Source organism: Uloborus diversus, chromosome 9 (assembly GCF_026930045.1).
Source record: "Uloborus diversus isolate 005 chromosome 9, Udiv.v.3.1, whole genome shotgun sequence".
Classification (NCBI taxonomy): domain Eukaryota; kingdom Metazoa; phylum Arthropoda; class Arachnida; order Araneae; family Uloboridae; genus Uloborus; species Uloborus diversus.
In genome coordinates, this window is record NC_072739.1 from 136,346,825 (window position 1) to 136,359,815 (window position 12,991).

General features: G+C 36.1%; 1 protein-coding gene across 1 annotated transcript in view; it reads right to left on the reverse strand.

Annotated features, from left to right (window-relative positions):
- Window positions 1-1,577, reverse strand: part of LOC129230518 (annulin-like) — a 51,387-nt gene extending 49,810 nt beyond the window's left edge. Inside the window, exon 1 of the mRNA XM_054864921.1 lies at window positions 1,569-1,577. Within this exon, the coding sequence (XP_054720896.1) occupies window positions 1,569-1,577 (9 nt within the window). The remainder of the gene's footprint in view (window positions 1-1,568) is intronic.
- Window positions 1,578-12,991: the final 11,414 nt, after the last annotated feature.

Sequence of the window (12,991 nt, forward strand, 5' to 3'; positions counted from 1 at the left end):
TAAACAGGAAGTTCTTGTTTCTGGTTTTTTGTTCTAAATAAAATTTAAACAGTAAATATTGCAATCGTGTGTTTTATTTTAAACTAGTGCTAACCGCACGGCTTTGCCCGTAATAGAAAAGTTAAAAGGTCTTTTGGTTCGCCTGTATATTTACAAATAATGTATGGTGAATTCTCTCGCCAATTGGCTTGTACCCATTTTATGGTTCCACGTTATGATAATTTCAAAATTTACTCGTCCATCTTATGATAATATTGTTCTTAAAATTAGAATAAAAAAAGAACCACATCGAATTTTCGAAAAATCGCTTCGAGGTGCAAACCCCCTTGCTACAAACCAACTTTGTGCCAAATTTCATGAAAATCAGCCGAACGGTCTAGGCGCTATGCGTGTCACAGAGATCCTGACAGACAGAGGGACATTCAGCTTTATTATTAGTAAAGAAGATAAAGATGAAATACTCTCTCAATATTCTATTGTATTATTTGCATAAGACATTATGAATGCTGTCTGATAAATTCATATGCATTCAATGCAATTTTTTGAAACTTTTAGAAGCTAATTTGGAACAAATAAAAAATTTATTTTCCCATTTGCCGTTCCTGACTGTAGCAAACTGTGTTTATACGTTGAAAACCATTCATTAATTACGTAAGGATGATTTTGGGAATTTTTGACCTCCCTCCCCCTTCTACCCATATGCAAGGGTACGTTAGATTTTTCAAACCCCTCCCCCTATTCTTACGTAAGATTCCATTTCGATTTTCAAAAAAAAAAAAAAAATGTTGTTAGAAAAGGATCAGTTACACTGAAACTTCCTGTTAGACGTTCATCAAAGACTTTTATTTTTCAAATGTATTATATGATGCGACATTAATTATGAATAAAACATACCATACATAGTGCATATCTATTATTAGATTTTACACTATTCATTCTTTATAAAACAAGCTAAAAACACCCATTCCTAATATTTTTTTTCCTTCTAGACGCAAATGAAATATGATCCCTGAAAACCACTTGATCGCCCGATTTCCAATATAAAATATCGACTTGGAAAATATTACGTATGAATGGGTTTGCTTTCCCCCCCCCCCCTCAAAGTAAGGGTATGTAGAGATTTCTCTAATCCCCCCTCCACCTCGGGAACCTTTCGTAATTAATGAATGGCCACTTGCAAGTAATCTTTAAAAGATTTCAAGAAGCGGAAAGAATAAAATTTGACACCTATCGCATGCAAACACTCACCAATAAATTCAGTATGCCAAGGAACAAGAATTTTGATGCTCCCCACGTGACCCGTGCTCGCGGCAGCTTCCTCCCGATTTCAAAGTAGAATGCAGTCTCTACCCATCTTCACTTTGAGGTTCTAATTCTGTATTAGCTACCAGTTTTTTTGGCACTCTTTTCTTCCTTAAGAGGTTTTCCACCTCCAGCTCAGTCACTTCCTATGTCGGGCTGATGAGTGCTATTAAGCACGAAACTGCAGTCCCCGGCTGGAATTAATTGAGCTGACGGTGTACTGCATGTATCTCTGCCTTAGCCCTGGTCATAGGGCGGTAACTTACTGAATACATGATGATATAGTTATTTTTCTAACATGATACCTGAAAGCAAACCTTTTTTCTATAATGTTGTTCGCAGTACGTCCTCCTGACTTTTCAAAAGGTTAACCAGGCTGGAAATATCAAAATAGAAAATATATTTACTTTGTCTCACTATTCTCTCTGTACAGACTTGTCCCCTATAACAACAGCCCGGTTTTCACATCCAAAGACTGCAGTGTTTTTCGTTGTTGTGTACTCATCAATCTGGAATAGTCAATAACGGAGCTGAAGGTAGATGTTATCTCATTGAAGCTGATAGTGCCAACAAACAGGTCGATACAGTGAATTTAGTTCATCAGCGCAACCATGGTGAGGTTATTCCACAGACTCTGAGGATTCCAGATGAATCCATAACATGGACGAAACTGCAGTCTCTGGATGTGATAACAGATCTGCTGCTGTCAACATCTTGCATGCAGTTCCTTTTTTTTGTTTCAAGTCCTTAATAGTCAAACTTTTCAGAAGAGAAGAAACCCTTAAGAGGTCAGCAATTCGAGACTGATTTTGTGGTTCAGCAAACCATTTTGGTGTGGTTTACATTTTGAATAAAATTTCATCCATGCTTGACCGCTTGACCTCCTAGGGTTTTTAAAGGTCCAAAGAAACGGAAACCATTTGGTACAAGGTCGGAACTGTAAGGAGAGTGGTCCAAAACTTCCCAACGCGAAAATCTCATCACACTTCTTGTTTCGTTTGCAGGACACTTTTCTGTCAACTACCAACTGACTTTTGTCCAGTTAGTGGACACTCGGCCCCATCCACCGGCACCATTTGAAATCTCTAATCACTTTGATATTTTCAGCGTGAATTTTATTCATACGGAGAATCTGTACACTCGCCAGAGCTCTTGTTACCTTGCTTTTTAAAACACCTTCGTATTTACTTGCGGCGTAACATGCAGAATTCATGGATTGGTGCTGCAATCGTTTAATTTTTTCTATACAATTAACGGTTAAATTTTCTCTGAACTGTAAATACTCCATTTTATAGTAATGTTTACCTTACCACTTTCCTGAATTCTTAACAGTTTAATAGAAGGTAATACGTAAGTGGAATGAAGGCCGTGGTGGCATAAGCGGTAAGGCAACAGACTTCTAACCGGAGGATCCCGGATTCGATCCTAGCCTGTCGAAGATCCACCGTCTTCATTGAAAGTGATTTGGGAAAGTTAAATATGCTCGTGCTCACAAAGTTTTCCACGTGAATCAACGCCTCTGGGGATACTAAACCAGAAATTGTTGGCTTTGGGTTTGGTTCTAAATTATCGAAAAGTTGATAGATGGTGCTTCCACCTATCGTGTGCTCTGAACCAAATCAAACTTCCACCTAAATTGGGGCTTGACAAACGGAAACCGTACTTTTGTGCTTTAAATCGAATAGCATCGCTATTTGGGCTCGGGCATCCGAGTGGCACAAGTGTTGTTGTTGTGTTGTTGTTTCTAATCCTCTGGTTGTCTGATGGAGTCAGACAAGATCCAGTAAATCATTGACCTTTAAGAAATCGAGAAGAAGAGGGAAGACATATAAACCCTCTTTGGTAAGACCCAAGCAGCCCAGGATGTGTTCATCTGAGGCCTGCTGAACCCTGCACTTGGAGCAGACAGTAAATGATTTTCTGCCCTCAGAGAACGAGAGTCTCGTCGTATGTCCACTTGCTAATCTGGAAATTGTCGATTTCGACGCTCTATCGCAGTTGAAGTCGAAAGAAGAGCCCGGTACCCTGGCCGCATACCAGCGGTGTGAGGGAGGGATCTTCCACTCCTTTGATAGGTGAAGATTAATTTTGGACTGGTACTCTGAGTAGGTAAGGGCAGAAGAGGAGGAGGGTGTCGGGAGACTACAGCCCTCCTTGGCCAAGCGATCCGCTTGCTCGTTTAGTGGCATAAGTAACAACAACAAACAACAAACGGAATGGGAGAATGTGCCACTCACCCTTGAGGTAGAAGAAGAAGCTGATGGCGTCCAGCCCTTCACGGTACCTCCTGTTGCATTCAAGGCTGATCAAAAAGGGCTGGCCCCTCCTCACGATCAGAACTCCCTCGGTTTGGAGGAGTTTATAGCGGTAAGTATTGTGCTCTTCGGAATTCTTGTTCAGGTGAAGATACGTGTTGAACACCGTCAGCACATCGCTTCCTGCGAAAACAATGAGTAAAGTTAAACTTTAGTATGAATTTTGAAACTTTAGTTGTGGCAGCGTGAAACAGCCCACCAAGTTTATACTGCCGTGGGCACGTAAAAGGCAGTAACTGCAAATTTTTTAAGTTTTCATTTTTTTGTGTTTTTGTCATCGGTCGTATGTTAGCCTGCTTCTACAAGCTTGCTTATTTGGTTTCCAATTCAAGAAAAGGCCGGAAAAACGTCAAATTCCAACATTTTTCCATTGTTAGTATGGAATCCAAAACACGGTTATTCCAATATCTCGAACACTCATTTCTGAAGATACTGCCGTTTAGTTGCCCATGGCAGTATAGTCCTTCCATATAGGCACGAACACTGTGAATAATCACTTTGCAAGGATGCAGAAGCCGCACGACAACTGTAGCAGCACCCGTTTTGCTAATCGTTCTCATAGCGCATTCTACTGCCGTAAAGAACTTCTGGAATAGTCTAAAGCGAATACATCTTTAATCTTAAAAAATAAGTCAAAGCACAAAAACATAAGCCCTTATGACTAACTTTATACTTTAGATTAAGGAACCACTTTATCTTGCTACTTTCAAAAGTGTTCCAAAGATTCTTGCTCCTTTCAAACTATCAACAGAACATGCAGTGCTATTGGCGTCTTGCGACTTTTAAATTGTCCAAAACGGTTTGAACACAATGCTAATGACTATACTGAAAGACTGTAAAACTTGGTAGAATGGGCGTTAGAGGTTTTACTTCTTGAATGGATATCTTTTAAACTCTTACCTATGCTTATAAAGTATGTAAGTTAAGTAGAGTGATACTTTCAAATCGAAAGATATTTTTTTTCTTTGTTTCTGTTGGCGCCAGAGTACTGAAATTCTTAAAAGTGAACATGTTCATCAATGTGCTAACAAATTGAACATTTATGTTATTGTAATTTATTAGAAATAACATTTCTCTTTACATTCATGTATCACTTAGTGTACAGTTTGCCGTAGTTTCTGCAATATGATTTTTTGAAATCGGGTCTATCATTTGTGCTTACCCTAGATATCAAAATTTAATCTGTGTTTCTAACCTCAAAATTCATCTTAATAAGGGATTTGATCCTTGGGTAAAAAGCAAAAGATTGGTCACTACTGATGTGACACGAGTGACAAAATAGAAATTTGCAACAGAGAATGCTTACTGTCAACATTGGCCCTAGGCAGGTGCCACTTTTCTACGACAGCACTTGGCTTTTCCGACCTGCGCCACCTGGATGCGCTCTCTCCCATCGAGGAATGTGTAGCACCCATCTTTCCTGTGGTAAGGGAGAAAAAAAATCAAAATAAAAGCTCTAACACTAGAAAAACGGAATTTCCTATGTCACCCCTCTTATTATTCACTATTTGATAAAAGGAACAACAGTCAAGTGGTCTTTTGAAGGATTGGTAATAAATAATGAAGCTTAAAATGTTGCTTTCAATTAAATGGCGAATTATTTTAAATTTTCACATCACTACTACACTCACTTGCCAATGAACTAGATCTTGAGATTTCAGATCGTGTCCGGTAGGAATATCATGATATGGAGCATGTTCTGCTAGTGGTTCCTAGAGTTCCTCGAATGTAAACGAACAGCCATGCGATACCTAGATCTACTGGCAGATCAAGTGAACCCTGCAATGTTGCTTTTTTATCCTGATGGTTACAGATATACACGGCACGATGTATACTTGCATTATCATTCATGAAGTATACTTCATGAATGATAATGCAAGTATACATCGTGCCAGAAGTGTTGAAAATTGGTTCGCTGAGTGTCAGTCTAACTTCCAACACCTTCCCTGGCCACCGTATAGCACGGATGTGTCTTTCCACAGTACCCTATACAAAATGTGTGGGGTACTGTGGAAAGACACATCCGGCAGCACTCTCCTCTTCCATCTTATTTACAAGATCTGAAAGCTGCATAGCCAATGCATGGCATTTATTTTCTTGGTATAAATGCACTCCAGAAGCTTGTAGATTTGATGTCCAAACGAATCAGAGCAGTTATCCGTGGTGGTCCGATGAAATATTCATCTTGGTTTTCTAATTCATTGACCAGTGAGTGTATTAATGGCTTGTTTTATTCTTTTGGCAGATTACCTTTTAATGGGTTCCTGATGGCTCTATTTATTTATTTGGAGGAATTTTTATATTTTATCGGAACTTTTGGAATAGTTTTGGCGGCAGGATCTTTTTAAAACTGACCACGCCGTGTCAAGTACTCCCATTCTGTACTAAATCCAAACCTCATACATGAAATTAATATCTTAACTAAAACAGAAATGGAAGCAAAATCATTATACAACATCGCTTCAGCCGTCTTCCCCATTCATTCATTCCTCCCTTAATTTCAGAAGCATCGACAAAATAAGTCAACCCAAAGAAAATTTTCGGGGAAATTATCATAGCGTGAAACGCTTGGCGCACTTCCAAAAATTCGCCGGATTAGTCAAAACAAAGCGAACATCTGCTTGCGAAGTGCACATCTGTGAAATTTTGTGACGCCATAAACACAAAGCCAGTATATTTTGACTCGGCTAGTATTGCCAGAACAGAACGATTATTGCTCAGAAATTTGCGATTGCTCTTAACTCCCAATTACAGAAAAACGCCGAAATATATTAGCTTTAGAATCTTGGGCTGGGGAATTGTCATAAAACGAACCATGCCAAATTGGCAAAAAAGTTTCCCATAAACTGAAATTGCGGTTGCAAGAAGGTATTCGAAAATTAGAAAATTGGAGATCTTAAACATGTGCCTCAAATTTTTGGCACCAACGACTGTGCGAGGAATATTTTTCTTTTGGGTATAACTTTGTTATACCCCCCCCCCCCAAAAAAAAAATTACGCACCAAATCTGGTACTCCCTACGGACTTATTAGGGATTGCTGTTTCTTATTTTGGTGTAGCCAATTCAGGTTTTTTCAGCTTTTAAGTTTTTGCTGTTGCCAAATTTAGTATTTTCTTGTATTTTGTACCATTTTTTTAATTTTTTTTAAAAAGTTTTGTGGCAACAAAAACAGGTATTTTGCTTGGAGAGAAAAAGAAGTCGTCAAATTTCCGATTTGGGCGGGTATATCAAAGTAGTTCCTTCTTTTGCATTGCGTAAACAATTCGTAGAAAAAAAAATCTATTTGCATAATATTACCTTAAAACAACAGGGTAACCAACACAAAATTACTCACACAAAAGTTTGATGACCGCGCCAATTTCTCAATGATCGAAATATCCCCAATGTTTGCTCCTCATGCATTAATTTTATGTTTTAATGCCACATTTATCAGTTTTTGATGAGTTGATATATTCTTTTGGTGGATCATTTTACTTTTTAATAGTTTAGTTTAATTATTTTTTAGAATCATTTTTTATTTTAATGTAACTTTGACTCTTTTGGCTTGTTTTATATTAAAATCAAACATTTTATTTCATATTTCAACAACATTGTTTTTAGCAACGTTCTGTAAGCAAATAAGGGCTTTGTTTAAAGGAAAAGTCATTACGTGGAATATGCCAAAAAGTCGATAGAATTTCTCATTGCTGAAATTGCTGCTGTCATTTTTATTCTCCTGTATTCCTTTCACATTTTAATGAAACCGTTTACTTTTAACGGCTTCACTTAATTATTTGGCGGATTAATTTCAAATTTCAGTAACTCTATTTTTGGCAATGTTTGACGAGTCATAAATAAATATTAAAAGTTTCATCAAAAACTCGAATTAGAAATGAAGGAGCAAATATGGCGACGATGTAAACCTATATTCAAATTCTCGCCAGGTCAGAAAGTAAACAAATTGACAAGTCAAGTGGCGTATCTGTAACGGATAAGTACCTAAGGGATACCCTCCCTATAAATAAGGACTTTGTAAAACCACAAAATTTCAAAACAACGGAAAATGATCATTTCAACTTACGGAATGTCTTGAAGGATGGAGGATAATGTGATATTTTTCGTTTTTCGTGTTCCAAATTTGCTAAACAGAAATGTTCTTAGCTATGGATGGTTAGCGATTTGAAGTAGGGGTAAGAAATCAACAGTTAATTTCTTTCTTTAGTTGATGAGATTAGAACTACAAGTTAAAACTTGCGGCTCGAATCAATCAGCGTGAAAGCATTTTAAAACGCAATAGTTTGCAACTTTATTAATACTAGTACTAAGGAAGCAGCGGATCGCAAATGGGGTCGTTTTCAAAATTTTAAAAATATTTTTTTCTGAAAAAGCATGTTTAAAAACATAGTATCTGACCATTTCTTAAATAATTTGACTAAGTTTAATATTTTTAAAAAATTACTTAGAGATATTTAGAGAGCAAGCTATTGAAACATTAAAAATGCCAATAATAAGGAAATGACATTAAATTGGAGTAAAAGGAAGTCATGTGATGCACACATCAGCTCGTTTTCTGAAAGAACATGCTTAAAAATATAGGTTTTGACCATTTTTTAAATAATTTGTTTAAGTTTAATATTTTTAAGAAGTACTTAAATCGGTGCACTTTTGTTGTTTTACACTTCTGCCGATGACATCACAAATGGTGAAATACCATTCAGTGTTGCCATTCCCTTAGTAAAATATTTAACTCGCATCTTTACTCACGTGTATTGGCAACGATATGGTTGATAGCAAGCGTAGAGCGCAATATTTAATTAGCTTCTTGATTATCATTACGTGGAATCGCGGTAGAAAGATCCGGCAAAGTACATCATTTGTGACGTCATCAAGACCACGCCTTGTTTCAAAAATCGACCTTTTAAAAAAATTAATTAAAAAATAACTGTTGGGAAAATGAAAGTATTTTCTGTGTCCATGTTATTTTTTGCTCATTCTATCAATTTCATAACTAAAAGTAGTACTTTTGACTCAAGGAAACAACCTCATTGTGATTGGCTTGTCATGGTCCTCACTAGGTGTCGCTTACGCTTTTCTTTTTATTTTACTAATAATAAACCTGAGAGTGTGTCTGGATTTCTGTCTGTCTGGATGTCTGTGACGCGCACAGCGCCCAGGTCGGATCTCGGTAAAATTTTACCGAGCCCCAGACCTCGGTAAAATTTTACCGAGCAAATTATCATAACGTGGAAGAGTAAATTACGAAATTATCATAACGTGGAACCATAACATTGGCGAGCAAATGAACAGAGCAAATTGACGAGAAATTCGTCATCCATTATTTGTAAATATACAGGCGAACCAAATGACCTTTCAATTTTCAACTACGGGCAAAGCCGTGTGGGTACCACTAGTTTTTTGTTATAAAAAACTTAGCTCCATCTGGTGACTCCATGGTCTTGTGAAGTGGGCCAATCTTCTGTTTTCCCTGCGTTTCGTTTAAGATGCTCCGCAAGTACATTAGCTAACAATTTTGTAAAGAATTGGTGCAAGCGGCCCACAATATATTTAAAAAATAATTTTGAAACAAGAATAGCTCTTGTTTTTCGGCTAGAAGCGTCCAAGTCATCAACGATGTGACTGAATACATATATGTATTATGCTAGCAGCATCCGTAGGGCGCTGCCCGTGCTAGGAATTTAAAGGAAATCTCTTAGATAAATACAAAAAAAAAAAAAAACTGTGACCCACTTCCCCCAATCAACTCTGATTTGAATTCGGAAGCAAAAAAATACCATGGACCCCGAAAATACTTTCATTTTCCCAACAGTTGTTTTTTAATTAATTTTTTAAAATGTCCGATTTTTGAAACAAGGCGTGGTCTTGATGACGTCACAAATGATGCAATTTGCCGCAATCTTTCTACCGCGATTCCATGTTATGAGAATCAAGAAGCGAATTAAAATTGCGCTCTACGGCTGCTATCAAATGTATCGTTGCCAATACGCGTGACAAAGTTCCCACGGTCCTTAAAAACTCCTTATTTTTCATTTTCAAAAATAAGGGCCCTTAAAAGTACTTAGTTTTTGCTCAAGGTCCTTAAAACCCTTTGAAAGTCCTTATTTGTCACTACTGCGGGCAACTTTTTAAACAGAGGCTTTTCTAAAGAAAAAATTCAAAAATGTCTATAATCGTTCGAGAACGAGGTTGTGTAAACGTAATTGCAGGCAATTTTTGAAATTTGGAGAATTAAGAGGGATGGTTTAAGAATCCTTAGGAATGTTTGAACCCTTGGAATGTTTTGAAAGATACTGAAGTCGAAAAAAAAGTTTAGGCTGTCTTTAGTGACGTAAAACTATTGGAGAGAGGTCCTTTTTTTAAAAAAAAAATTACAAAACTGGAGTCTTGAAAATGCTGAAGTATTAAAAGCTATGTTTTAGACTATCTTTGGGTGAATTAGGGAGAGGGGGTTCTGAGGCTCTCTCCTGAAAAACTTTTGCAACTGAAGGCATAAAATTTTTATGCTGTGTCTTCTCTTGAGTAATACCAAGGTAAAGGGCAGAGGAGTTCTTTGTAGAAAAAATTAAAATCAGGAGCCTTAAAGACTCAACTCTTGGTCATCTTTCATGAGTATAGAGGAGGGTTTCGGGGCTTGCCCCTCCTCCGACACATTTTGAAGCTGTACTAACACCTCTCAGCTGTCTTTAGGTATAATCTATCTTTTTATAACTTACAGGAAAGGGTATTTGGAGGTGATCTCACAAAATTTTTTCGAATTTGTAGTCTTAAAATTTTGGATGGTCTTTGGTAGTGTAAAAAAAGGGTGGGTGCTCTCTTCAGCAAAAAATCGGAAACTGAACTGTTAAAAACTTAAATTTAAGCCATCTTCTGGTGAATTTATCACAAGGGTTTAGGGGGCTCTCTTTCAAAAAATTTTTGAAGCTAGTATAGAACTCTGCATCAAGTTATCTTTGGTGATTCATGGGTGAGGAAAGTTTTGGGCTCTCGTCCAAAAAATTTGAAGTCTTAAAACTTTTAGTTTGTGTCTTTGGTTATGTAAATATAGGAGGACTTACAAGAAATTCTGAAACTGGAGTCTTAAGAACGCAAATTTAGACCTTTGGTAAATGTAGGGGTAGGTGTTTGGTAATTCTCTTTCATCCTCCGGAAATGTTTCAGAATTCATGATTTATCGGCTCAATTTTAAGCTGCTGTCTTTTGTTGTTAAGTTAGGGGTTGGTGAGATTCTCTCCGAAAAATTTCCAAAGCTGACCTATATGTAAAGCACTACTTTAGGAAATTTTTAAGTAACTAATAGGGGGAGAATTAGGAGCTACTCTGCCAAAAATAGTTTTAGTATTGAAGTCTTAAAACTTTTAGGCTGTGTTTGGTGGGATAAAAGTAAGACTCTCCTTTGAAAGTTTTTGAAATTGGAGTGGTAAAAATGCAAATTTAGACAATTTTTTGTGAAGTTTGGACGGCTCTCCCTCAAAAATTGTTCGTAGCTGAAGTTTTAAAAACACTAATTAGGTCATCTTTAGCTGATTTAAGGCTAAGGGGATTCAGGTGCTATTCTGTAATTTTTTTTTTTTTTTTTTGAAATGGAAATCTTGAAAGCCCAACTTAAAACTATCTTTTGTGAAGTTCAAGGAAGGGGAACAGTGGGAGATGTTCTTTAAAAATTTTTAAAAACTGAAGTCTAAAAAACAGGCTCTCTTTGGAGATGTAGGGAGAGTAGTAAACTAATTTTAAATTTAAAAACAATCGTTTTGTTAATGAAGTTTTTGCATTCTTATTAAATAACGTTTCCTAACAAATCAGCAATCTCAATGCATTTTGTTTTATTTTTGCTCATTTTGCATAGAAAAAATTAGCGCCTGAAATAGTATTATCGGCTAGGTGCATTCAAGTAAGAAGGAGAAGTAGAAATATAAGCTTATGAAAATGAAAAATTGGCTATAAGAGAAAGCAGACCAATTTAGTTGGACAGGGAGAAATCAGGGAACATGATTTTATTCCTCCTGTGGTCACGTATATCAAGGGCTAAAATTCAATTTCTTCAGTATGCCAATATTGTAAATGTTTGTGCTTGGAGTGCTGTGCTTATCTCAAAATTTATACTAATTGCTAACAAGCAATTCTTTTTAATATAAAATAATAAAAATTCTCTGGGCAGGAATTTCCTGTCCGGACTATTTTCAAGGGAGGGATTTGAGAAAGTTCTATTTGGTGTCATCCTTACAAACATTACATGACAGAATTTTAACCCTTGAATAAATGATTCGAGATAGTGATTTATTAACTTCTGTGTAAATATTTAATCATACTAAAAACTAAACTATTAAAATAAGTACTATTAAATTAGTTCTCCTTTTCGTGGACATCCATTTAAGAATTTTTTTTTTTTTTTTTGAAAAAAAAATTAAGAATTGAGCTTTTTTTCTTGCATCAACTATTTTTAGTCTGACTTTGCAATATTAAAAGTGTTATTTTTCTGCGGAAAAATGCTTAAAAACTAAGACATATTTGTATGATACATATATATGGATTTAATAATAAATAAGTTCATGAGTAGTTGATATTTTGAGGCCCTTAATTCATTTTAAAAAGGTCCTTAAAAAGTCCTTCCTTTTTGTTTTGGTATAAAGGAGTGGGAACCCTGCGTGAGTAAAGATGCAAATTAAATATTTTGCTCTGTGAATGGCAAAACAGAATGGCATTTCATCATTTGTGATGTCATCGGACAGAAGCATAAACATTGAAAGCGCGCCGATTTTAGTAATTTTTTAAAAATATTAAACTTAAACAAATTATTCAAAAAATGGTCAGATCCTATGTTTTTAAGCATACTTCTTTCAGAAAAAATAAATACTTTTAAAATTTTGGAAGCGACCCCATTTCCTCAGTTGGTAAGAGCTTCTTACGAATAACGCAAAGGTCATTGGATCGATCCTTCCAAAGTCCATAAAAGCTAGTTTTTGTATGACTAAATTTCTTCAACTGAATTCTCAAAAAAAATAAACAAACAAGTGACATTTTTGGCTGTTATTCGAAAACTTACGCTCAAAACACCGTATTATTAATAATACGTCACCGTATACTGTCGAACACAAATGCTTCGCCCAGGTCAACTAGTAGATCTTCTTATATCCAAAATTAGCGATTAAAATTTATTTAAGGCAAAGCGTAACCTTCAATCGAATTATTGACCAAAGAAACAACCAAACCCTTCGCGCCTTTCAAATTAATTTTCTATTTGAAGAGGTTTTCATTCAAAATCTTACCATATTATTACTGTATGCAAACAATTATTTTTGAAAACGAGTTTCTTGCAAATAGAAATAAATACAAAACTCATGGAAGCTTATGACTTTGAACTTCACCAACTTTGTTATCA